This window comes from Biomphalaria glabrata, chromosome 5 (genome assembly GCF_947242115.1).
Source record: "Biomphalaria glabrata chromosome 5, xgBioGlab47.1, whole genome shotgun sequence".
NCBI classification, from domain to species: Eukaryota; Metazoa; Mollusca; class Gastropoda; family Planorbidae; genus Biomphalaria; species Biomphalaria glabrata.
In genome coordinates, this window is record NC_074715.1 from 36,074,937 (window position 1) to 36,101,986 (window position 27,050).

The following is a 27,050-nucleotide window of genomic DNA, read 5'->3' on the forward strand; positions in this document are numbered from 1 at the left end:
ACCTTTTAAATAAAAGCACTTCACCAGTCCAGACAATATATCTGGTACACAAAAAGTGCTAAGTAACCAATGTCACAGGACATCTTGCCAAGTTTCAAATTTCCTATGGAAAATTAACGATGTTATTTTTGTTGTATGAATCTATCAACATGAACTAGCAAGTTCGTTTCAACTTATATATAACTATTAAAACTATATGTGTAAATAGTTTTTTTTAACCACTTTGTCAAAGTGCACTAGTTCTCCTTGTACTTTTCAATAGCTACAAGTTGATTGTGGACACAATGCTGTTCTTAAAACTCGTAACTTTAGTCTTATTGTATAAGTGCAACAAAGTGTTGGCAGATGACGACACGCCCGCAGAAAATCAGTCTACTGTCAACTGGTACTGTCCAGAGGGCTGGACCGCTTTCAACGACGGCCACAACATAACGTGCCTGTGGTTTAGTAACACATCACTTTATCAGGTCAAGGCACAGACTATTTGCAAAAACTTTGGCAGCTCGTTGGTCAAACTTCACACGGAAGACAAAATCAAAGCTTTTAAAGGTCAGTGACAGTGGCATTTGATTACTTAACATAAGCTTTACATGAATGCACAAACAAACACATAGAAAAATAGGCGCACAGACAGACAGATATTAATAGAGACTACACACCTCAGACAGATATTAATAGAGACTACACACCTCAGATACTCAGACAGATATTAATAGAGACTACACACCTCAGACAGATATTAATAGAGACTACACAGACAGATATAAATAGAGACTACACACCTCAGACAGATATTAATAGAGACTACACACCTCAGACAGATATTAATAGAGACTACACACCTCAGATACTCAGACAGATATTAATAGAGACTACACACCTCAGACAGATATTAATAGAGACTACACAGACAGATATAAATAGAGACTTCACACCTCAGACAGATATTAATAGAGACTTCACACCTCAGACAGATATTAATAGAGACTTCACACCTCAGACATATTAATAGAGACTTCACACCTCAGACAGATATAAATAGAGACTTCACACCTCAGACAGATATTAATAGAGACTACACACCTCAGACATATATTAATAGAGACTACGCACCTCAGATAGATATTAATAGAGACTACACACCTCAGACAGATATTAATAGAGACTACACACAGACAGACAGCTATTCAGACGGACGAACATAGAAAAACAGAGCGCAAGAAGAATTACAAATTTCAATAACCAATATTATGATAAGACACAAGCCAATATGTTTGCTCTCTCTCTCTCTGTCTCTCTCTCTCTCTCTCTCTCTCTATGTGGCATTTTACGTCTCGAGAGACGATCTTTTCCCTTTGCAACTTCTTGTGAGACTATGAGGCCAATCCTTAATGCACAGCTGCGGTCACAGGTTGGGCATATGTTATCACCAGGCGCCGTTGTATTTTCATCCTTCTTTCTACTACTGTTGTGTAAGGCATCTGCAATCGGAGGCCCTTCCTTTATGCTCGCTCTCCATGTGGATCTATCCAGTGCCACTTTTTCTCAGCTGGTAGTGTCGATTTTCCTCTATAACTTGAATATTCTGGATGAGATGCTTCTCAAATATCTATTCTAATGAAACAATCTATTGAGGCTCTATAATTGACGTTATTGCGTGACAACCAATAATTAAATTCATTATTCAATATCATCACCTCCAACTTTTTATGCACATTAAAGTCCCCTAAAGAAATGATAAGGAGGCTTTCCTAAGTAAATCACCTTGTGCGGAGTTATTAGTGTAAATAAAGTTAGACTGGAAAACGGAAACAAATTCGTATCAGATAATGATCCATGACAGACACACACACACACACATATATATATTCTGTGGCATTTTACGTCTCGAGAGACGATCTTTTCCCTTTGCAACTTCTTGTGTGACTAAAGAGGCCAATCCTTGATACACAGCTGCGATTGCAGTTTGGGCATATGTAAAACGCCTATCCTACCATCAAGAGTGATCACTGGCGTTCCAGCTTACGCCAATCAGCTAGGAATGGGAACTTACCACCGGTAAATACCACTCTGCGTGTTTTTTTCAAAGACATTACTGTGACCTCTCCATTGCTGGGGGAAAGCCTGGACGGTAAATTTGCTGAGACACACACCTTTACAATCCACCTAAGTCTGAGTTGCAATTCAAACTGCGTGAGCCATTTGATACAAGGATGATCGTTGCAGGTGATTTTAACGCTAAGTCCCCAGCCAGGAGACAGACATCCGAGGGCGCCGACTATTCGAGATTTGTGACGAAACAAACCTGGTTGTTTTGCAGGGCAAAGACAGCCCCCCGACCTTTCTGCACGCCGGGCATGGGGGCATGTCGCGGCCAGATTTGTCCCTGGTGTCAACTGACTTAAGATCACAATCGAGAGTGGACGTGCTCAACGACGTCGGTAGTGATCATCTGCCGGTCTTGGTCACAATCGAACTCGGAAAGATCAATGTGAGTACCCCATACACAGAACCAAAATGGGTGTATAAACGTGCTAACTGGGATCTGTTTAGGAGTGCATTGGATGTAGCTCTGAACGGATTGGATATCCAAGCAGATTGCATTAACCAGACTTACGGACTCTTTGTCAAAGCCATCTTAGGTGCTGCTCAAAAAGCTATCCCGAGGTCCTACGGGGGGCTCAAGTTTAGGCACTTTTGGTCTCCCGCATTGGCACGCCTAATCCTAAAATTATAATCAATTTTTACAAAGATTATCTAAATGACTTTATAAAACAAATATAAAACATTAAAACACAATACAACAAAAATGTTTTTTCGATAGGCCACAAAGGCTCTTGGTATGCCACACAGGCGTGTATGTAGTCAAACAGACTTAAACATAGTCACAAAAATCTTGACGTAGTCACACAGACTTCGAGGTAGTCATACAGACTTCAATGTAATAGACGCACTGTCTATAATTGGCCCATATAAGATATATATATATATATAGTTATGTACGTAAGGGTAGTCACCCCGAATCTAGGAAAATTGATCTTTAGTTTTCAAAGTTTAGAAATAATGCAATAACATTTTGTGGATTTTAAATAGAATGGGCTAAATCAGAGAACTAGATCTATAGATATATATAGTAATATACCCATAGATCTACTATCTAGATCTAGATCTATATAGATTTATATATTTATATTCACGCAAATCTATGAAATAAAGCCATTTCCCAATAGTCTAGTTTCCATTGAGATGATGTTTCGAAAAGCCTAGATCGAAATAATTCAACTTGAATTTCAAGTCGTGTTGATTTTAATAATCATGATGATGATCATCATGATGATGTACATAAAAGTACATTTTACCATTTATTAAATGATTTATATTCAATTACCACTAGGTGACTAGACTAGATATATAGAGCTAGATCATGAGTAGATCTAGATTCTAATATTTAATATAGAATATTATAGTGTCTAATACTAGGTCTAGATCTATAATTAATATTTTTTTTTAAAGTATAATAATAATTTATTAAATAATATATAGAAATAGTAATACTAGTAATAGTAATAGAATCATTTTAAGAATCCAATCTAGATCTTAATTCTAAACATTTAAAATATTAAATTATATTTTATAGATCTAAGTTAAATTCTTAAAACTTCTAGATTTTAGTACTTTACAAAACAACGTTGTTTTCTTGTTTTTTTTTTTTTTTTTTAAAGTTTTTCACATTTTTGTGTAGTGTTAGAGATTTCCATGTCCAGACTAGGTTTAAATTAAACTTTTATATAGATCTACTGGGAATTTGGACTAAAGAATTGAAACTCAGTGATTTCCTCTTTTTATACATTTCGATTTGTAGGATCCGGTTTATGTTCTGTAGTCACATTATACAGAAAAGAGAAGAGGCGCAGTGGTTGAGTGGTAAAGTGCTTGGCTTCTGAACCAAAGGGTCTCAGGTTCAAATCCTGGTGTAGACTGATTTTGGGATCTCTTGGGCGCCTCTGAGTTCATTAAGCTCTGATGGGTACCTGACATTAGTTGGGGAAAAGTAAAGGCGGTTGGTCGTTGTGCTGGCCACACTACACCCTTGTTAATTGTGGGTCACAGAAACATCATCTCCCTTATTGACCACATGGCCTGAAAGGGGTAAATAGAGAAGAGAATGCAATATGGAGAAATGTGGAGGTGATTTAAGGAAACATAAGGATATAAAAAGAGGAAGATTGAAGTATTGTAATTGTAAAAATAACTTAGTGCTTTAAACGAAAGTCTTAGAAATTGTATTAGCAGTTCTAAAAAGTGTGCAACAACCCTAACCTTCTAAAATACATTTATGATCAACATTTCCTATTTGGGATTTATACACATGGAGGCAAAGCCATAAATAGAATGCTTTGTGGTGTATCTGGTGTACAGAAGAAATGAAATGAAGATCAGCTTTTTTTTAACCAGGTAGGATTATTTTTGTCCAATTTTTAGCACTGCAGAAATCAACTTTCAAAGCTCTTGTTTTATTTAATTGGCAACATTGAAGTTCAGTTTAGCGCCCTTGACAATACTTGACATTATTTCGATTAACATGAAAATCTAAAATATCCCATACACCGGGTACAATAAGAAAAATTAACTATTTATAGTTATCTACTTAGACAAAAATCTCAAAACTCTTTTATTACTAATGTATATAATATAACTTTTCAGATAACTTTTCAAAGCTAGAAAATGATATTTACATCGGCCTGCGAAAGGAGAGGGGTTATGATGCTTCATACATGTGGGATGGAATCAATGGGCTTGAAATCGTAAGTATTAAAATTCATCTATCTCAATCAATAATTTTTTACAAATAGCATTAGCTTCTATAAAATTTATAATTTTTAATACACTGGCCCTTCAGCAAATAGACTTTGAGTACTAGACATTTAAGTGAGCGTGTTTTAGTAATTCATATTGATCCCACCACATGACAGCTACTCGGGTAGCAAATGTTTTGACATAGAATTTTGGGTTCAAATTTTGAAGGAGTAATTCACAACTGTCTGCAGTAGTTGTGTTTATTAGTTGCATTGCCTAGTTGTATTATTGAGTTGTATCACCTTGTTGAATGAAGTAGTTAATGATGATCCATTATTTCTATTTACTAGTTCTTTTCACTAATTGTCTCCACTATTTGTATTTATTTTTTGTAATTAGTTAATTTGCCATCATTTTTATTCACCAGTTCTATCCAAAAGGGTGTCTAGCAATTTTTAAAAAGAATTTCCAGGGATTTTAGCCAATAAAAATGTAATTTTAAAACAAATTATATTATGTATGTATGTATGTTTAGTGAATTTAACCTTTCCTCCAGTAAAGTATTCTGGTCTTTCTCCCAGGCCAATATATCCATCTTGCCCACCTCAGTGAAGGAATCTATTCACTATAAATTATCTTGTGTCTACATCAACACTCAAGGTGAATGGGATATTGATGACTGCGAGACAGAGTACAACTTTGTGTGTGAGAAATCAGTAGGTAAGTTCAAACTGAAACAATCCTTGTGTGAAATCAGTAGGTAGGCTCAAACTGAAACAATCCTTGTGGAAAATCAGTCGATTGGTTCAAACTGAAACAATCCTTGTGGGAAATCAGTCGATAGGTTCAAACTGAAACAATCCTTGTGGGAAATCAGTCGATAGGTTCAAACTGAAACAATCCTTTTGGGAAATCAGTTGATAGGTTCAAACTGAAACAATCCTTTTGGGAAATCAGTCGATAGGTTCAAACTGAAACAATCCTTTTGGGAAATCAGTCGATAGGTTCAAACTGAAACAATCCTTTTGGGAAATCAGTAGGTAAGTTCAGACTTAAACAATTCTTGTAAGAAAACAGTTGGTTGGTACAGACTTATATATTGCCTGTGAGAAACCATTGGGTAGGTTCAGACTTAAACAATCCTTGTGGGAAATCAGTTGACATGTTTGGACTTCCTGTAGGTTCAGACTTTAATATTCCTTCTGTCTGATCAATACTTTTCAAAGATGTTACATAGTGTATAATTTGATGCTGCCTGTATTATTTTATGGATCAGAAATTAACAGTATCCACTTTTAAAGAACTTATTTGTCGCCCTCTTTAATTACATGTTAACATGCAAAGTCCTATCTTGACCTTAAATCAATCAAATGCATTATTTGCTTTTAAATTTGAGCTAAAAGAATGCTTCAGAATTAACTTTTCTGAATTTCTGTTCTAAAAAGATGAAATTAATGACACCATGGTCGAAAAAAATGTAATTGAATTTCAACATTTAATTAATTAGTTACAATTTTAAATCAGTGAAAATGTTATATTTTAACTACCTTATTGTCAATGCTTAATATGTAACATATTAAAGGCACTAATGAAAGATGGAGGAAAAAAAAACATTACAATACAGCATCTAATACAGTATCCTACGTTAAAAAAAAAGGAAAATCATTGTGTTAGTTTTAAAATTTAGATGAGCTTTTTAAAACAACAACACATTTTTAATCTTAAGTTTTAAATAAATTTTGTAGTTTAAAATAGCATTATAATTTAATTTAAAGATGAAAGCATAAGTGCATTATTTTTTACCTTATCTACCTTACAGAATGCAAACCTGGCTCATTCGGTGACAAATGTTTCAACCAGTGCCACTGTCTGGGAGAGCCTTGTAATCCAAAGAGTTCAGAAATCAGATGTAAATATGGTTGTCAGACAGGATGGATGGGAAATGCTTGTGATTTGGGTAAATACAAGATTAACTCATTGAGCATATACAGACTGTGGTCTACAGAGTAATTCCTTGGATTAGATCTTTAATTTCCTGTTTAATTCAAAAACTGAATTTTGATCAAAGAACTTTTTAACAAACATTCTCATATTTGTTGTGAATCAAATGTATGACTCAAAACAATCTCAAACTATTCTGAGGCTATGCAAAAAGATAATAATTATAACCATATTTAAAATAACAATTAAAAACTATAAGAAATAAAAAAAAAATTCTAAAATATTTAGTCTATCAATGATTTTTTTAAACTTCCTACTTGTTCCTTTGTTTGTTTATTATTCTATTCATGCTTTAACGAAAGTTTGAAAACTTATATACAAAGACTAATTTACAATAGTTACAATTATACTCATTTTAATACTGTTCAAAATTACTTGACTTAATATTGTGCACTCCCAGGGGAGCATAGGGCCGCAATCACACTTCTCCACCGAACTTGGTTCTGAGTAGCTTTCTTCATCTGCTCCAATGTCATTCCAGTATCCTCAGCTTCACTAATAAACGACCTCTTTTAGGTTTGCTTGGGTCTGCCCACTTTCCTCTTCCCTTGCGGATTCCAATCAAGTGCCTGCCTTGCAACACTGGTAGCTGGTTTTTGCATGGTTTTCAAAATTATGTTTCCTACAAATATGAACCTGGCCAAGTTTGTCTCATTTTGAATTAATTTTTTTTCATCCTTAGAAAAACAGGACCCTGATGTCAAATATTATTGTGTCAACTCACAAGAAAAAGGGAAATATGTCAACATTAGAATTTATACCAAAGGCGTGCATTATAGGTGAGATAAAAACCCTTGGTTGGCTGATCTATTGGCACAACACGTATCAAACAAGATGCATATAAATTGAATTAAATTTTCTATACTAATAAATTACAATGATTATAGAAATTACTTATTACAAAACTGATTAAAAAGACAAAATCTCAAAATAATAAAAAAAAAAGTGGCAAATAAAGTGACAAACAACAACAAAAAATTGAAATGGACCCCGTAGCAAATTAATGATTCCTTAAATTTGTCAATTAATTTTTTTTGGCTACAAAGTCATGCACAAATCATATAGGGCCAAAAGTTTTTATATTAATGTTTGATCTTGGGGAAAAAAATATGTTAATGGAATGTAATGTCTCAGAATACATCTGAGTGTTATCTATAATTTCTGGTTTGATTTGTTTCCATTTTGGTTGATATAAAACAAAATTTAATCTTGTTTAAATTAAGAATTGAAGAAATATTCAGATCATTACACATTCACACACATTTCTTGCATGTATTTAAGGAATGCACAAAAAATATTCAAAAAATGTCTGAAACATATTGTTCAGTAAATTAAAAAATAATTGCCATTTTTTTTTTAAATGTCATCATGCATATGCAAAATTAAATACTACATCTTTTATTGGTTAAAGTTTTTTTTCTGCCTAAAATTATGAAATGGGTGAAACCAGTGCTTTTTTTGTAAAAAAAAAAAAAAAAAGGTACCGGTACTCAGTGTTGGATTGTCTAACTTTTAACTTCCAGTTTGCACCTCGATGCAAGCTAAATCACAACTGTAAAGATTCTAAATGTCTAAAATAATTTTATTTTATAATTAACCAACTTAAATTATTTTATTATTACTTTATTAAGCAGTTTCGCATTTTATATTTTAATTCTTATTGCGCACAATTTTAAATAAATTCAATTTTAACAATTTAATAATATGATAAATTGATAACAAACGTTAAAATACAAGAAAAGTAAAAAAAATTTTCCCCACATTGAAAAAGGTGCCGGTAAGCTGTACCTGTGCGGTAAGCTGTACCTGTGCGTACCGTCATAAAAAAAAGCACACTTGGTCCTTAATATCACCAATAAAGAAAAAATCTATCACTTTGAATTTCATTATTTTCACATTTAAATTTATAGGTATTTTATTTCACTCAGTTCATAACAACGAAACTAAATGTCCTATTAGATCCATACATACTGAACATTTATACTGTGTAACTGTTTTGTTGTATTGTTTAAACATCAGCCTTTATTAAATTTATCTGGTAGTTACTGAAAGTTGTTACAAGGTATAGGAGACTGTTTTTCGTATTCACGTCCTATGGAGAATAAAAATGGCTTATCTGGACACAAGTATCGAATATCAGGCCCATTTTTTACAAACAAAGCTGCTCTCAAAATTCTATGTCAATTTATGTTTTAAATTGAGTCTTAATGTACTACAGATGACGATGCTAAAAAGATTCAAGAAATAAAAAATCACCCTTTGGGTCAGGATTTTGTGATTTTACCAACACAAAAGAAATACAAGACACTGTTAGCAAAGACAAATAGACACAAACAATCAAATCTTTAAATAGAAATAGAAATGGCAAGACGAAATACCAGATACTAAAGTCCTTCAAAGAGCGGGTCTGCAAAGCATCCATACAATCATGATGCAGTCCCAGCTGCAATGGTCTGGACATGTCTGCAGATTGGAAGACCACCGCATCCCTAAACGGCTCTTGTATGGCCAACTAAGCGAAGCAAAGCGCTCGCAAGGTGGTCAAAGAAAATGCTTCAGGGACACCCTCAAAGCTTCTCTGAAGGCGTTCAGCATAGACCCAGCCACCTGGGAGACAGAGGCACATGACAGAGCATCATGGCGTCACGCTGTAAAAACTGGCGCACAGATTGCTGATGAAAAGAGAACAACACTGACAGAACAAAAACGCCAGAGAAGAAAAGCATTGCCCACGACACTAGCTCCAGCTGGAATAACCTGCCCAGTGTGCAGCCGAACATTCCGGGCTCACATAGGTCTCACTAGCCACATGAGGAGGCATAGAACCCCAGTGCAAAACCCTCACCCCCACATGGGTGACAAAGTGGTCATCATTGAACCACGATGGACGAACTATATAAATAGAAACAATCTGATATAAACTTTTCATATGTAAATTATGAGTGAGTGTGGTATGAATGTTCATTTTGGTTTTTAAAGTTATAATGTTTTGTTTGGTGTAATGCACTAATTGTAAAACTAATTTCCTTACGGACAATAAAGATTATTATTATTATTATTATTATTATTATTATTATTATTATTAGATCTATTTATGGTCTTAATGAACTACAGATCTATTTATGGTCTAAATGTACTACAGATCTATTTATGGTCTAAATGTACTACAGATCTATTTATGGTCTAAATGTACTAAAGATCTATTTATGATGGTCTTAATGTATTAACAGATCTATTTATGGTCTAAATGTCAATAAGACTCGAAGTCCTTGGTGTTACGGTTCCAGCATATCGGAAGACATCGATTCCTCACTTCCAGTGACCATTACCATTCCCGTCAAAGAAGAACTCCAAGAGGTCTTAGAATCTGGATCATGCGCAGGGGAGGTAAGGACTGTACCAAAAGTTTCTTTCAAATGTAGATCTGCGAGCCTATTAAAAAAAATAACATCATTCAAATAGTGTATTGGATGTATGAGCAGGGCCGTATTTAAGGAAGGCAAGGCAGATTTACATCCCAGTGGTCTCCACAGGAAAGGGGCCCTCAAAATGGAGAAAAATCTATACTTCGAAGAGTCAGAAACTTAACTTGTTTTTTTTTTTTTACATTTTTCTGTGTGCATTTTTACCATCAATACTTAGGATCTTACAGTTGGTAACACATAGAGTGTACTTTTAATATACCCCAGATATACTACATTGCGATTTACTACATTACATAAACCCAAAAAATTGAAAATTTGCATATTAAATAATTTTATTTTTTTTTAAACGAAAGAAAATTAAATTTAATTTACAAGTAGGCCCTACTTTCTTTTATAATGTGGAATGCTTTTAGATATTAGTATTTTTAATTATACAGTGATGGGAATTTTCCGACAATTGTCGGAATTCCGATAATTTCTTCTGGTCCGATTTTCTAGCAAAAAAATCCGAAGTTTTCCAGACATTTTTTTTTTTTAAATCCGATTTTTTTTTTTCAATTTTTTTTTATGAAAAAAAAAATCCGATTTTATTATTTTTCCATTTTTGGAAGAATGCGAAATAAGATTTTTGATTTGTTTTGAACTCCGCACATCCGGTCTTTTGACACAGTTAAAGTTCTATTTTTTTTTTTAAATCTTGTGTTACCGTATTGTCTTATAAGTCTAGATCTCGGTCCAGATTAGAGTGGTTTGAATCAGTCTAGATAGATATCTAGATTCTTTAATTTGAATACTTTTGATCTAGATCTAGACTTCAATGGCTGCTTGCCAGCTTTTGAAAAGTATTCGACTTAAACTTAACTTAGACTTAAGAGTATCAATCATGAATGATGCCCGGTCGCTATGTTACGACGTATGTAGCGCTAATCGCCGCTATTACTACAATTCAAGATCTATTATTTTTTCACTGTTGTTACGATGACCCCTAGATTTTTCTAATTTGAACCCTGCCTGCCGACTTCCTTGAGTTCAAATGGGATTAGATTTAGACATCTAGATCTATTATAATAATAATAAGATCTAGATCTACTCATCTAATAGAGTGATACTGTGATAGACCTACCGTGTACCGACCATCTGGATTTATATATAGAATATACTTTTTTTATATAGTAGTAAGTAGGCCTTCTTAAACTTCTTAACATGACTATAGTGAGTTACTGAGTATAAGCCTGACAGAATGTAGATATCTAATAATAATATATTGGATCTAGAATCTAGAAAAGTTATTAGATATAAGTAGTAGTAGCTATAGATTATAGATCTATCTATAGTGAGGGATATGTATATATTTTAATATAAAACTTATCATTACTAATTTTAAAAGCATGTTTTTCAAACACATTTAATCCTTATAGTTGTTTGAGAAAGAAGTTGTTACAATATCTGTATAAAGCAGTTATCTATTATAGAATGCTCAGACTGCAAAAAGCTTTCTCCTCCCATCAATATATATACAAACAATAGTGCCATGAATGCATTTTGAGTGCAGTAATGCTAAATGAAGTGCAGTTTGTGTGCAGTAATGCACAATGCAGTGTAAATGTTATGTAATACAACATTAATTAAAGAAAATATTAAATTAAATGATTCTACGTAGTTTAAATAAATTCAGCAACATCTTTTTTTAAGTCGTCGCCACGACAGGCCAGTTCAAAAACGGGGGGGGGGGGGGGGGCTTACAAAATTTCCTAAAATTTTTGCAAAGTCAGTTCCCATCACTGATTATATGTGGATTTTACTTAAAGCTTTCAAAGCAGTGTAGGGCCCTGCACAAAATGTCTGCCTGGAGCCTCCACACACTTCAATCCGGGCCTTTGTATGAGTACATTCATCAGTTCAGATTCTGATTATATTAAGTAAATTAAATATTTAGCTAGTTTAAAATGAAAGTATTTTTATGGGGCTTAGGTATATTATTGCTAGATAGATTGTTAGAATGCATGGTTAGCTAATTTCATTTAATGACAAATCTTCTTAGTTAACTTATTGATTATTTGTCCATATTTCAAAGACTGAAATATCACATTTAAGATTATTATGACACATTACACCCAAAGCATCTCTTATTAAAATCTAATTGGCAGTGCCTTCGAGTACCTAGCCAAAGCTCTGGTTTAAGATCAAATTTTATTTTTATTCCAATTCAAATAATCTCAACACACCTCTAACAGGTACGTGATCTGTGACATTTAACATGTCGAGAAATGATCTATTCCCTTTTCAAAATTTGAATTCCTCTTGTACCCTTGTCCTTTGCCTCCCTGTAATTGATAGCAATGAGTTTTATAATTTGTTGCGCCCTTGTCGATCGTTAGCAAGTTTAAAAGTTGAACTCCAACCACTCTTTATAAATCTGACAATATAAATAGCTAAACCTAACCCAATTTATTGAAGGCATATACACCAAGTATCCTCATAATTAAAAACTTGACAGCATCTCAGCAACGACACCTATTTGTGGACAGTGGTCATCAAGGAAAATGAAGGTATTCTCCTTGAACATGACCTTCAAGTGACCATCAAATGTGACTTCTCCAAGTCCGAGTCTCTGATCAGAAATAGTGCGTACTCTGTAATAGGGTTAGTAATTCAATTTTTTTACTTTTTAAGCTAAAGATAGCTTTGTTATATGTTCTAGCTTTGTGGTGTGTTATAAACTAAGAGTAAATTTGTGATATTGTAAAACAAAACTGGCCATGATTAAGGATGTCACAAAAATGACACAATGAAAGTGTGCCTAGCAATTTTTTTATACAACACACCTAGAAATTGTATGAAGTAATCCCAACTTTCTCTGAATTCATTTATGAAAAAAAAAGATTTATAATTTGGTAAAGTTACAAAATTTGAAAAATGTGATTTAATAAGTCATATAATCTACATTTACACATATCAATACATTACCAGGTGGAACTATCCAATGGCATTTCCCAAGCATAAACCTATTATGGTCTGTACTAAACATTAACATACTATGGGCTATCATAAAATACACACCTGTCTAACAAGATTTATATGGTAACTTTTTTTTTTTTTTTAAAGGAGAGGATTGCAAGATTGACTAAGAGAAATGCGAATGTATGTGTCAATAATCAACAAATGTACGCGTGTATAATGTATTGCCTCGTTAGCTATTGAAGATTTTCATACATGTTGGGAAAAAAAATAACTTGCAGAATCAAAATTTTCTCAGGTCTTCAGTTTGTAGCACGAAATAATTTCAATAAAGAGAAAGCTTAAGACATTCACTCGAAAACTTACATTTTATTTAAAAACAACTGGGAGACTACTTTGTTGAATTACATGAGATTTGATACAAATATCAACGGTTACGCTTTGAGATCTTGTTTACATTATAGTGAAATTCTTGTGTAGTTAGTTGGCAACAGAGAAGTTCAATTTTGCGTCCTTGCCATTGTTTAGTTGTTTGAAAATCTCCAATAACAAAATACTGGCTTAGTCAGGTGATTTTAGTTTAGATAGTGAAAAAAAAAATTTTTACACACAAAAAAGATGAAAACTTTATTTATTGAGAAAAACAAAAAGAATAAGGTATTCTTGTTTACCTAACAATACTAACATTTTTGTTTGCTCTTTGAAATAAAATTTCAACATAAGTTTGTGTTCTGTATTGATCTTCCGATAGACAACCAACAGAACTACATAAACAGTTCCTAGAGCCTCAGTCAACAGAGGACGATGTGTCCATGCAAGTGGTCGACTCTTATTCTGGTCAAGTTATCTCTGAGGCTGCAGTGGGAAGTTCTGTCACCTTGACCATTAAATTTGGTCTCAAGGAAGGTAACATAATATTATGTAATTATAACAACAGTGTGTAACTATAGCAACAATGCATGGGCGTAGCCAGGATTTTTTTCGGGGGAGGGGGGGGATTTTTTTTTCTCCCTCCCCCCCCCCCCCCTTTTTGCAAAAAATATATTTATTTGTATGTATTGTTATGACTTTGCCATGCGCACCACCATCCAGGCTAGTGCAGAGATGCGCACTTCTAGTAACCAAACTAGAACAGGATGTTGACATGAAGAGACGAACGATTTACACCCAAGTAGAGAGCCAATATGGAGATGCTGTACTCAAGGCAGATGCCCTTTGTGTTTGTCATGTCTCTATGTAAATAAACGTCTATGTCCTCGTTGAGTTGCCTCACTTAAGTTATTACAATTGGTTGTCAGAAGTGGGATTTATAGGCAACTCAACGAGAGGAGGTAGGATTAGATCTCTATGGCATCGCTGAAGCTATTACATCAGCTCTTAATTAAAGAGCTAAGACAAGAGCTTCGAGATCGAGGTTTAAAACCTGTCGGTAGCAGGGAAACGTTCACGGCTCGTCTGCGGCAAGCTCTGATCGATGAAGAGGAAGATCCGGAGACCTATCAATTTGAAATTGAGCCTGGGATTGTTGATGTAATGGGCAAGATCCAAGACTGTGCAGATGCATTTAAGGAACAATTGAACATGATTAGGCATAAGATGAGGAGCATGATGTGGAACAAAGTAGATGAAAGTGTGTTGCCAGTAGAAGGCCAAGTAGACCAAAGTGATAACATTGTGTCGCAAGCAAAAGGAGGAATAAACTCGTTAGGGAAGGAGCAGTTGCCTGGTCAGGACTGTGGCTGCACAAACAGTGGTGATGGAGGCGCTGGGGATTGGAGTGCTGTCTGTGACTGTGTTGTGAGCAAGTCTGTCGGGAGTGACTTTCAAGGCGAGAAACGTGACAACGATTGCTGCGGCGATATCAATGGGATATACAGAATTAAAAGAAAAGAAACAAATGAAGAAACTAGAGAAGTCTGTTATCAGCCTGAGACTTTTGTTCCTGGTATACCTGCAACGAGCTGGACAGATCAAGACAACGTTGGGTAGCGTCCAAGCTGGCTGCTGTGGACCTTAAAGACCTCTGTTTATCTGTCAGTACCTTTGGCGAGAATTCAAACCATGAAAGCATGAAGACCGTTTCTGATTCCTTGCCTTGGATGTCGTCGGGTGAAATTACGAATACGGGCCCCAACAATGGCTGAGACAGAAACAACGAATTGGACTTTGGCAGCTGCATAAGAAAGAACTCGATGCTAGGCAGCTGCATCCAGGCGATTGACTTGAACTGTATATGCGGCGTCCTGCAGGGACAGTGCCCATGCCAAGAAACCCAGCTACAAGATCTGAACTTGACATAAATGTGTACTTCTGCCCACATCAGTGAAAGTGACTTGAACGGTGGTGAATTAATCCCAGCGAAACCTGATGTAGTGGTGGATGAACATTACAAGGATGCTTCATGGGCATACCTTACAGATGAAGCTGAGAAAGACTATGTGCTTGAAACCATGGCTAGCTGTGGGCCTACAACTGTGTTACAACACGTCCATGGAAAAGGTCCGCTTACTCAGCGACTTAGAACAACAACCCTGGAATCTACGGTGATCGCCACAACATCCATTTGTGTTACGTGGTTGGCAACCCTGACCTCCACTAACTCTCCATGTGTCAGCTGGCTGGCATCAGCGACTATCGTCATGAGGTCAAAGCAGCGACCACGATATCGCCTCAAGCGTAGACTGGTCAACTGGAAGAAGAGGAAGCGACGACCACGGGAAACTGTGCAGATGGCTTTGTGGGTAACAGACATCCTAACGTCTGTGGTTCCCACCGATCGCCCTCCACCTGAACTGTCAAAGCTCCACTGCAGTGTTTCTTTTCGGGACGAAAAGTGCTAAGACGGGGGCAATGTTATGACTTTGCCATGCGCACCACCATCCAGGCTAGTGCAGAGATGCGCACTTCTAGTAACCAAACTAGAATAGGATGTTGACATGAAGAGACTAACGATTTCCACCCAAGTAGAGAGCCAATATGGAGATGCTGTACTCAAGGCAGATGCCCTTTGTGTTTGTCATGTCTCTATGTAAATAAACGTCTATGTCCTCGTTGAGTTGCCTCACTTAAGTTATTACAGTATGTTTATTACATTCTGACCCTTCATTCTTTTGGAAGAAGTTTATTGTGCCCTAGAACTTCTTACTGGAGTTAGTGAAAAAATTGTAGACTACCCATCTTTGCGAGGAAGAGGGTCTGGGGGAGCGTTAGGAGCTCCCCCAGCACTATTTCTGGTATTGAAAGCCAACAAAATGCATATTCTGAGGTATCTACAGTGCATTTTCATGCTATTATAAAGTTTTATTTCAAAAACCTAATATGCTATTCTTACTGACTTAGACCATCCTGCGCCGTTCAGCGCATTTGCCGTCAAGCTGTTTCCACAAAAATCTGTCACTGATAATGTCTGAAGCTTCTTCCCACCTGCTCTGAGGACCTCCATGAATGTATGGCACCAAGTTGTACTTAATAGGATGTCATCGCAACTCTTATTATGCGTAATTCATTTTGTTGGAGAACATGTCCCTCAAACCTCATGCTCTGTCACAATCTTACTAAGGGGTCAACTCCCAGTTCGGCATAGGATTTCCTTGATTTAGACCCGATCTTTATAACTGACTCCAAAAATCTCTCTTAGCCATCTTTGTTGAGCCACATTTAGTGTTTTTTAATTTCGCAGATGACTGTTCACTGCACTTTATTAATGGAGCAAAGCCACTAGTAGAAATGTGTAACCTCTCTTGAATACGCTCTTGGAATTAGGTGACTGTAGTTTGCTTTAGATTTTATATCGAAAAGGGAAGTTTTATTGTCAAAATCATCTGTGGGGGTTTTAAACTAAAAAATCTCTGGAGTTTTTTGTTTTTTTTATTGAAAACCCCATTTAGCTGCGGTCATAGAACTGTAGTTTGCTTTAGAATAATATTGAAGATAGAGGTTTTCCACCTCAAAACGCTCTGTAAGGGGATTTTAAACTCAAACTCAAAAAAAAAAAGCTGTAGGAGAGGGTTTAAACTGAAAAACCCCAATTGGCTTGGCAACGCTCAAATAATTTTAGTGTGTAATTTGCTTTTTTTATATTGAAAAAGTATTTTTTTGCATCAAATCCCTCTGAAGGGGGGTTTAAACTCAAAACCCCTTTTGGCAACGCTCATAGATTTTACAATGTGTAATATGCTTTTTTTATATTGAAAAGGTATATTTTAGAATCAAACTCCACTGGAGAGGAGTTTAAACTCAAAACCCCTTTGCCTACATTCATAGAATTTTGAGTGTATTATTTGCTTTGCTGGAATATTAAAGAGGTATTTTTTACCTTCAAACCCCGCTTCAAAACCCATTTAGCTAGAATTTTATTGAGTGCGTAATTTGCTTTTTTTTTTTTCATTGAAGATGTATTTTTTAGCTTCAAACCCCGCTGGTGGGGGGTTTAAACTCAAAACCCCTTTAGCTACGCTCATAGATTTTACAATGTGTAATATGCTTTTTTTATATTGAAAAGGTATATTTTAGAATCAAACTCCACTGGAGAGGAGTTTAAACTCAAAACCCCTTTGCCTACATTCATAGAATTTTGAGTGTATTATTTGCTTTGCTGGAATATTAAAGAGGTATTTTTTACCTTCAAACCCCGCTTCAAAACCCATTTAGCTACGCTCATAACATTTTGAGTGCGTAAGTAACTTTTTTTTATATTGAATAGGTAATTTTTAGCCTCAAACCCTACTGAAGAGAGGGAGGGGGGGGGTTTAAACTCAAAACCCCTTCAAAATTTTGAGTCTGTAATTTGCTTTTTTTATATTGAAGAAGGGGTTTATCGTAAATTTTGGTGGGGTTTTAAAATCAAAATCTTCCTTAACTGTGCTCTTGGAATTTGGGGATTGTCGTTTGCATTTTTTTTTTGGTTTTGTTTTATAGAAGAGGGGGATTTAACTGCTAAAACCCCTGGTAGGGGGTTTTAAACTCAAATCCCCCCTGGTAAGGGGTTTTAAACTCAAAAACCCTTTGCTGTGCTGGGGCAAGTGATGGTTTAGTATTAAAATATCACCTAAAATAAACAAAATCAAAGCAAAAAAATCAGTCACTAAAGTCTGTCTCCCCGCCCCCCCCCCCTCCCCCCGCTACGCCCATGCAACAATGTGATTAACTTTCTGCTTAATGGCTATTTACTTTCAGATCTTTGTGTAATGTATGGTCTAATTAAAATATATCAGTACTTTATGAAATTATAGTAATAAGTACCAAAGTTAAATTGTTTGTCTGGGACAATGGGGAGTGAGTTCCAAACCTTTGGTCCATGTTCTGAAAAAGCTTGCAAACGGTAACTCTTGAGGAAGAAACCTGGCACAACTATAAGCGTTGAGTCCATAGAGCGTAGAGTGCTCTGTGAGGTACATATAGAGTGATCATTTAACTGAGATACAAGTGCATTTCTTTAACAAAGTGTGGCCGCATCTTTGCAATCATGGGAAACCAATGGAGTATACCAAGAGAGCAGTAGCAGAATCTCGTCTTCTTTTGTTAAGACTATTCGTGCAGCAATCTTCTGATTTCGCTACAGCTTAACAATTTTGTCATCTGATATACCTGCTAGCATGGCATTGCTCTAGTCAAGGTAGGAGATTATGAATCCCACAGCTATATTTTTGTTGTTCACTCAGTTGTCAATGACATTTGGGTCTGGCCTAATCTGTGCAGCTGCAGATAGAGACCCTTGCAGAACTGACTTATGTGAGGGTCAAAAGACAGAGTTGAGGAAAAAGAGTTGAGTTGAAGAAAACGCCAATATTTCAAACTATATAGACAAAAGGAACCTGGCAGTTTGTGATGAAAAGTGAATCTGTGCTCTCTACTTTTGTTTCATGCCAATTTTAATTATTTCTCTCTTATCTTCATTCATCTTGAGCTTATTCTCTTTCATCCAGTTGCTCACCGTTGCAACATTTCTGCTGATTGTTGTTGCCTCTGATCTTAGCTAAACATTCTGCATGTAATACTACACATTTCCATACTTCTCAATTCCTCCATCTTACTTTTATTTCAAAAAATTATTAGGCCTAACTTTTGTTTTCTTACAGGTTCACTGATTAAAGGAATAACTCCATATGACTGCTACGCCACATCTCCTGATAACAAGTTCAAAAAACAACTGATTGACAGTCAAGGGTTTGAACATTTTCATTGATTCCTTAACACAATAGCTACTAAGCCCATACCTAAAACATAAACATAATGTCCTCACACCATACCAACATGGCTTTAGGAAATATAGATCATGTGAAACACAACTAATAGGACTAAATGATGATTTTTCAAAAGGTTTAGATAATAGTAAACAAATAGATGCTATCTTACTAGATTTTTCTAAGGCTTTTGACAAAGTTCACCACCATAGTTTGCTTAAAAAATTAAAATATTTCGGCATTAATGGTCCACTGCATCAGTGGATTAAGGACTTTCTGATAGGGAGAGAACAAACTGTAATAATAAATGGCTCTAAATCAACACCGATAACAGTAAACTCAGGTGTACCTCAAGGAACAGTCTTGGGTCCACTACTATTTTTAATTTACATAAATGATTTACCAAATTGCATTACTTCAGGAACAAAAGTCAGATTATTTGCAGACAATTGCATAATATATAGAACAATAAAAACAACACAAGACACAGATATTTTACAAAGAGAATTAGATGAATTACAGAAATGGGAATCAAATTGGAGCATGTCTTTCCACCCAGAAAAATGTCAGTTGTTAAGAGTAACAAAAAAACTAAAACAAATTAATTCCACTTATCTTATTCATGGCAAACCAGTAACACACAGACTAAAAACGCAAAATACCTAGGTGTTATAATAAATGAAAAACTGTCATGGAATCCACATATTGATGAAACTACAAAAAAATCAAACAAAGCATTAGGATTTATTAAAAGAAATTTCTATAAATCAAATAAGAACATAAAACTAAAATGTTATTTAACCTTGGTTAGGCCAATAATAGAATATGCATCCTCTGTCTGGGACCCCTCAACTCAAGAAAACATTAAGAAACTAGAACAGACACAAAATAGAGCAGTGCGATTCATAACAAACGAATATTCACATTTGACTAGAGTGACACCTTTAGTAAAATCACTAAATTTAGAAAGCCTTCAGGACAGAAGGCTCAAAAGTAAAGTAGCAATCATACATAAAACACTGAACCATAATCTTCAAATACAAAAACAAAATTTAATAAAATACTCTGAAAGACACAAAGATAAAGGCACATTCCTCGTCCCATATGCTAGGACAAATTTAAATTTGTACAAATACTCCTTCTTCCCTAGTGCTATTAGAGCATGGAATGGGTTGCCTGAGCTAGCCAGGAAAACCAGTGACTTGACATAATTTAAGTCATTGGTTAATATGCATGACTAAATGCATGACGCGTAGGACGTAATCATCTTCTTTTTTGAAGTAACGTCTGTATTATATAAGATAAGATACCTAAGCAGCACATCTCTAAATACTAAGCAAAGGGAACTCCAAAACAGAACTAGATTGACTTTACAAAATATATTTTAAAAAACATTAAACAACATCTATTAATAACAAAAAACTCTTCTAAAAAACAAAACAAATGGATGGCCTTTAAAATGATGTATAATTTGAATAGGTTTTACAAGAATAAAACAATAAAAACAACAGGCAAAGATGAAAATTTGTTCAAATGCCTGATTTTTTAAAGACTGCCATGGTGACCCCCACCCCCTCTATCAGATCTGTTATTTTTGGTACCCTCTAACATTTACCTAAAGACCAGTAATGTTTTGATGATGTGGTTCTGCATATGTCTCAGATTTCATTACTTCTAGCATAACAAAGTAAAAGTAATCTAACCATTGTCCAAACCAACGTTGTGTACACCCCAAATTAGATCTATTTCATCAAAAGTTTTCATGTGATAAATAAAAACTGGTCAAAATATCATTCAAAGAAGTTGATGATTCATTGACGCTAGGTCAAGAATAGTCTAGATCTAGTAGTTATAGATCTATAATCATTTATAATGTTTACTTCACTCTCTCTGAATTGGACTAGATCTAAGTCTAAATGTAGCGCTAAATTCTAATGATCAATGTCTTGATCAATTTCTAGTTTATTATTAGCTGTATTTAGTGTATTATTTGCGATAATGGGTCTAAAAATTGAAAGGTCATTGAGAAAATGGCCTGCGCAGCTAAGGAAAATAACAAAAAAAATCACTGAACTTTGAAGGCCCATAGAAACTGAAGTGAAAGACATAAAAACATCCATTTGTTTTTAAAGAAACCATCTATATTTCTACTTTAAAAAAAAAACAGCTAGCTCAAAATAACACCGCGCGTCGCACAGGAAAACGAGAGCTACGCAAGTCACACTGTGTGTTCTGTGGGGGGCGCATTTGGGCGTATTAGTAGCGATTTGGAAATGGGCGCATTTGATCCCATTAGTAGCTATTGAGTTAATGCATGCTCTTATTGCTTTCAAAGTATTTCCATTATCAATGCAGATTTTCATCAAATCACATTCAAAGCTTTTTGAAAAGAAGAAACACCTTCTTTTATTTTCTTATACAGCATGAAGAATCAACAATACAAGTAAATAGAACTGAAGATAACATTTATACTTAAAATGATTTTCAAAGTGTGCCTCACTTTAACATTGCATTAACATTGTACTCAAGATCTAAATATTCCTAGAGGAGCTGTGTCCAAGATGTCACTTATTTCCTCATTTCTAATCTCTAGGTGCCCGATGTCTGGCTCTCCAATATCTGCCTTCTCAGAACGAGATGACAACAGCATACAAACGCAGTGGTTTCCCTTGTTTGCCTTCGAGGGTGAGCAAAACGTTGTCTTCCAGTGCTCATTTGATCTCTGCTTCCTGAAAGGATGTCAAGTTGTAAGTTCATACACATGCATGAAATGAATGTGAGATGTCACTTACTTTGTTTCTATTAGCAGATAGTGTAATGAAACATTGTAAATAGATCAATCTACTTCACTGTAAAAACATTAACATGTGCTTCATATGCATCTGACGTTCCAGTCTGGCAACAGCTTTTCGTAGTTTCTTTCATCAAATATATCAAGCTATAGTTAAGATCTCATGCCAATGATTGGTGTCCTATATTAATTCAAACACATAACTAATGTATACATAATTTATAGTATTGTACTTTACAGAAATGTACTTCATAGTTCAAAGAGTCTGAGATAGAGGCAGAGAAGCTCCTTTCTAAAACACTTAAACAATGCTTGATATGTGCTATGTCCCAGACAGTATTATGTGTTATTCTTAGTATGGTGCTTTATGTGGTCTGAGTAGACGCAAAACTCAAAGTATTGTTGCTAGAATAAATAAGGGAGACTACCCCAATATTATGTTGTATGAAATTGCTTTAAAAGCTGATAGGGGAATAAATAATATTTGTACACATAGCAAGGACATTTATTTAGGTATAACCTAACTATTTAGCTGGCTGTAGTGGCGTCTATTTAATTACAAAAAAGATTAAATTGCAGTACCATCCGTAAACAATATAATTTTGATCATAAGGGTATTATTCTATTTAATATCTGTAATTTTGGGAGGGGGGGGGGGTTTGCAATAACATTCTTGTTAGGTAACAAAAACTTGGTCGCCTTTGTGTAGTTTGAATAATAATGAACTGTAATAATTGAAGCATGACTGATTTAGAAAAGTTCACTCCCATTCATTCTTAAATGTTATTTTTTGCTCAAGGGATGTAGAGCGTTTCGCTTCCACAAGCGAAGTGCAGAAGACTACCCAGAGACACTTCATGAACATTTTACCAAGAGCACCATTGCAGTCTTGGCAAGTGAGTTAGTGAACCTAAAGTGATGAAATGATTAACTTATTGGAATTATTAGGGCACTCCTCTCTTTTTAGGTTCCTTTTCCGGAGGGGAAGGGTAAAAATCTATATTACATCTATATTAGATTTTATTATCTAGTTATTTCAATGTACCGAAATTTATAAGAATGTTATTACTTTTAAGTATCAACTGTTTTTGGAATAAAGTTCTTTCATGCACAATTAAGTGTACCTTGGGCAGAAAATGAGTTTTCAGATCTTTACAAACACACTGTCAGATCTTTGCAAACACACCTTTCATATTGTATGTTTACACAGTGAAACAATGACATTTTTTTCTCCTTGTAGGCCTATAAATGGACATGAATTCCTTGTACAACCTTTTGAAGAATATGTCATACATCTGTGTACAACCTTTTGAAGAATATGTCATACATCTGTGTACAACCTTTTGAAGAATATGTCATACATCTTTGTACAACCTTTTGAAGAATATGTCATACATCTGTGTACAACTCTGTTGTTCACTTTAATAGAATATTTTCCTGTAATCCAAATCCATCCTTCATATTGTAATAACTTAAGGGAGGCAGCTCAAGTAGGCAAGGATGTTTATTTACATGATATTACAAGCACACAAAACAACATTTGTCCTTAGCAGTCTTTTCACTTTGGCTCTAGACTTGGGTGGAAATGGTTCTCCTCTTCCCAATGTTGACATCCTTCTCAGTTTAGTTTATAACAATGCGCACCTCCTGCACTTGCTTAGATGGCTGTGCGCATGGCAGGGTTATAAGTGAAAAAAAATTTTATCTTGTCTATTTAAAAGAAGCTTCCCAAAATCTGTGTTTATTTAATATTCCCAGAAATAGTGTAAACTTTGAAATAGCCTCTTTGCTAATCAACACCCAGTGGTCATAAGAGATAAATAGACTATCCAGTGAGAAATATGTTTCCCATTAAGAAGAAAGTCCTGTGCATGTTGTCTCAAACCTATGTTTGTGTGAAAGATGAAATTATGTGAAAAGTGCTTCATCTGAGACATTGGATTTATGTTGCACGGTGATGATACAGTTTTACAGAAAGAAAAAACAAACTATACGTGAACTGTAAATAAACACAACATCTAAAGAACAAGTAAAGGATATAAATATCTAGGGGTTATCATTAATAACAAACTTTCATGGGAAGACCACCTTGGAACTCTGACAAAGCAAACAGCCCAGCGACTATTTTTTCTATACAAACTCAATAGCTTTAAACTAAGCAAGAAGATCCTAGATACTTTTTTACGGCGCAACTATACAAAATCTGCTAACATATGGAATAACTTGTTGGCAAGGCAACGCTTCATCAAAACTGTTGCGACGTCTAGAAAACATCATAAAAAGGGCATCAAAAATTACACTCACAACATTACCATATTTAAAGGAACTTTTCGAACAAAAGTGTCAAGGAAAAATTTTTAAAAACTTGGAAGACAACAGCCACCCGCTCCATCAGAACTACGTCAGCTCGTTGCAAAGTGGGCGACTGCTGTCAATCAAAACAAGAACAGAGCGATACAAAAACTTGTTCGTACCTCATTCGGTCAGACTATATCATGCCACTCGTTGATCAGGGAACATGAAAAGCACCAAGATGCCTGTGTGTAGTCGCTGAATGAACTCTTTATGTTGTGTCTGTTGTATTTATGTGTATTTTTCTGTTGCGTTGTCTTTATATGAGAAAAGAGTCCTTGTAATCACAACAAATTTCCGTAAGGATCAATAAAGCAGTCTTAGTCTTAGTCTTTACAGTCAATGATTTACTAATAAGTTATGTCCTTTTTCTGCTAATCCTAATAATGGCGCATGTATGTTATATTTTTCATTACAGACAAGATACCAATATCAATGCCAGAAAGCAAGTCAGCTGATAACAACTCACTGAGCAAGTCTTCTCAGACCCCAAAGTCTAGCAACATTCTCGCGTACTTCAATCCTGTCACCTGTTCAATCTTCTTGGTGCTTCTAGTGCTCATCATTGTCACCTACATGTCATTTATGTATGCACTGCGCAAGTCTGTCGGCAACATCCGGAGAGAAATTGATTACGTAATATCACGTGACAAACTTCTCTGCTACGGAAAAATACCAAAGGACAAAAACTGTGACTGTAATTGTCCATATAATTGTTAAAACGAAATGTTAATGAATTTGTGTCGTAATCTTTATGTGTTATTTAATATTTGTCTTTATTGTTATCATAATGTAGATTTATATTTTTGTTAATTTTCTGTTGTTGTCCTGTTTGTAGTTTTCTACCAGATATTTGATTTGGTTCATTAGGAACTTGTTATTAAGTTAACTATGGAGTTCATGCCTTTAAGACCTGGTGAAATTGAACACAAGAAGACTGAAGCTTTGGTGTTATTTTAAAGTTTTACTTAAGTATAGGTCTGCCTCTAGCATAGATGCACCAATTTTTGGTCTGACTCTAGTATAGATATGTAAATTTTCAGTTATACCCAGTATAATGTATTTTAACAAATTCTGTAACAAGATTATGTATTATGAAGTTTGAATCTTATTTTATTTTTGAATATAATATATAGTAGTTCAATAAAAAAAAATAAACAATTTAAAACATAAGGAAATACTTTTGTTGACTGCAAGACTGGTGAAACTATTGAGATATCAAAGGTGAGAAGATTGATGGGGATAGAATTGATGATTATAATGTGATGATTTAGTGTTCTGGTACCGCTAATAGGCTAATAAGATTGAAAGTAAGATTATTGTATTAAGATTGATGATAACCATTGAAGCTTGGTGGCTAATTTGCAACGTTTTTTATTTCTCGTGACGGTCTGCTCTTGCAAACCTCAACGACCATCTGGCATTTGTTCAACAGGGTTGTTCCATTACAAGACCCATGGACCCTTGCCATTTTTGTTCCTCGCTGACCCTTGGATTTAGTCAAGACGATTATTCATTAAAAATAGTCATCGGTTGCGTGGTGGCTTCCCAACCTGGGGTCCTGGGAAAATGAGATTTTTACGGAGCCACTGAGTCCATCCAGCTCAAATGGGTACCTTACATTAGTTGGGGAAAGTAAAAATGATTGGTCGTTAACCGTTGCCCAAATAAGCATCATTTGCCCTATAGACGCAAAGTCTGAAAAGAGAACTGTACTTTTTACTTTACATTGAACTACTTGTTGACATTTTCTGTTGTTAGAGCGAGCCGTGTTCCATAGTCTCCTGAGTTATATACAGTTCCAAATGTGAAGAGAAACATCAGTAAACAAAGACATGCTCGCACTCCATCTATGAAAGCATCTGTGACCAGAACATTCAAAAGTTCCTGTGTTGCCGATGGGTAAGCAAGACGGGCGAGCCGTTCTACGTCTGCTGCTAATTCCTGTAATGTCTCTCCGTTTTTCTGTTGTCGATTCTTTAATTGCATCCTGAAAACTTCCTGCAGGTGTTCATTGCCGTATCGTAGTTCCATTGTTTTGACCATGGCATCGTAGTCTGTCCGATCCGTCATAGTCTGTAACAATTCGGCTGCCTTTCCTCTGAGTGCCAACATAAGACCAGTTGCTTTCTCTGCCTGGGTATCCCATCTGTTGATTTGCGACGCCGCCTCGAATTGTAATCGATACACCGACCAAGACACAGAGCCGTCAAACACCGGTGGTTTAATCTTCCCCGTCATTTCAGTCACAGTGGCACCCGCATCTTGTTTCTTTTGCAGCTCCGCCTTCATTTCATTTCGTAATTGTTGAATTTTAGAATCAACATCTCCCACCATTTGGGACCTTAATTCAGCGACCTCATTTCTTAATTGTTGTTTGAAACTGTCTATGTCATTTTTCAATTCGGTCACAAAGGATGCTATTGAGCTCAGTTTATTACCTAATTCGTCTTTAAGTTCATCCTTCACTGATTTCAGGTCTTCCTTCATTTGTTCTTGCATCGATTGAAAATGATCCCTCATATCCGGTTCTTTTTCAAACAA

At 35.3% G+C, this 27,050-nt stretch overlaps 1 protein-coding gene across 1 annotated transcript; it reads left to right on the top strand.

The window, feature by feature from the left end:
- On the top strand, nucleotides 1-25,684 carry LOC106065054 (uncharacterized). Its single transcript, XM_056029563.1, has 12 exons — nucleotides 1-549; nucleotides 4,705-4,805; nucleotides 5,379-5,517; nucleotides 6,617-6,754; nucleotides 7,481-7,577; nucleotides 10,029-10,185; nucleotides 12,721-12,866; nucleotides 13,933-14,087; nucleotides 19,259-19,346; nucleotides 21,957-22,110; nucleotides 22,954-23,050; nucleotides 24,925-25,684. The coding sequence occupies exons 1-12, from the start codon at nucleotides 285-287 to the stop codon at nucleotides 25,224-25,226; spliced, it is 1,839 nt and encodes a 612-aa protein (XP_055885538.1). The 5' UTR covers nucleotides 1-284; the 3' UTR covers nucleotides 25,227-25,684.
- The last annotated feature ends 1,366 nt before the right edge of the window (nucleotides 25,685-27,050 follow it).

What these genes read in the sequence shown, in the direction of transcription:
- LOC106065054 (XM_056029563.1), top strand. Translation starts at nt 285, where the DNA reads ATGCTGTTCTTAAAACTCGTAACTTTAGTCTTATTGTATAAGTGCAAC. An exon ending in GAATCAATGGGCTTGAAATC is followed by an intron (nt 4,806 to 5,378) that starts GTAAGTATTAAA and finishes TCTTTCTCCCAG; the next exon opens with GCCAATATATCCATCTTGCC. An exon ending in ACCAAAGGCGTGCATTATAG is followed by an intron (nt 7,578 to 10,028) that starts GTGAGATAAAAA and finishes ATGTATTAACAG; the next exon opens with ATCTATTTATGGTCTAAATG.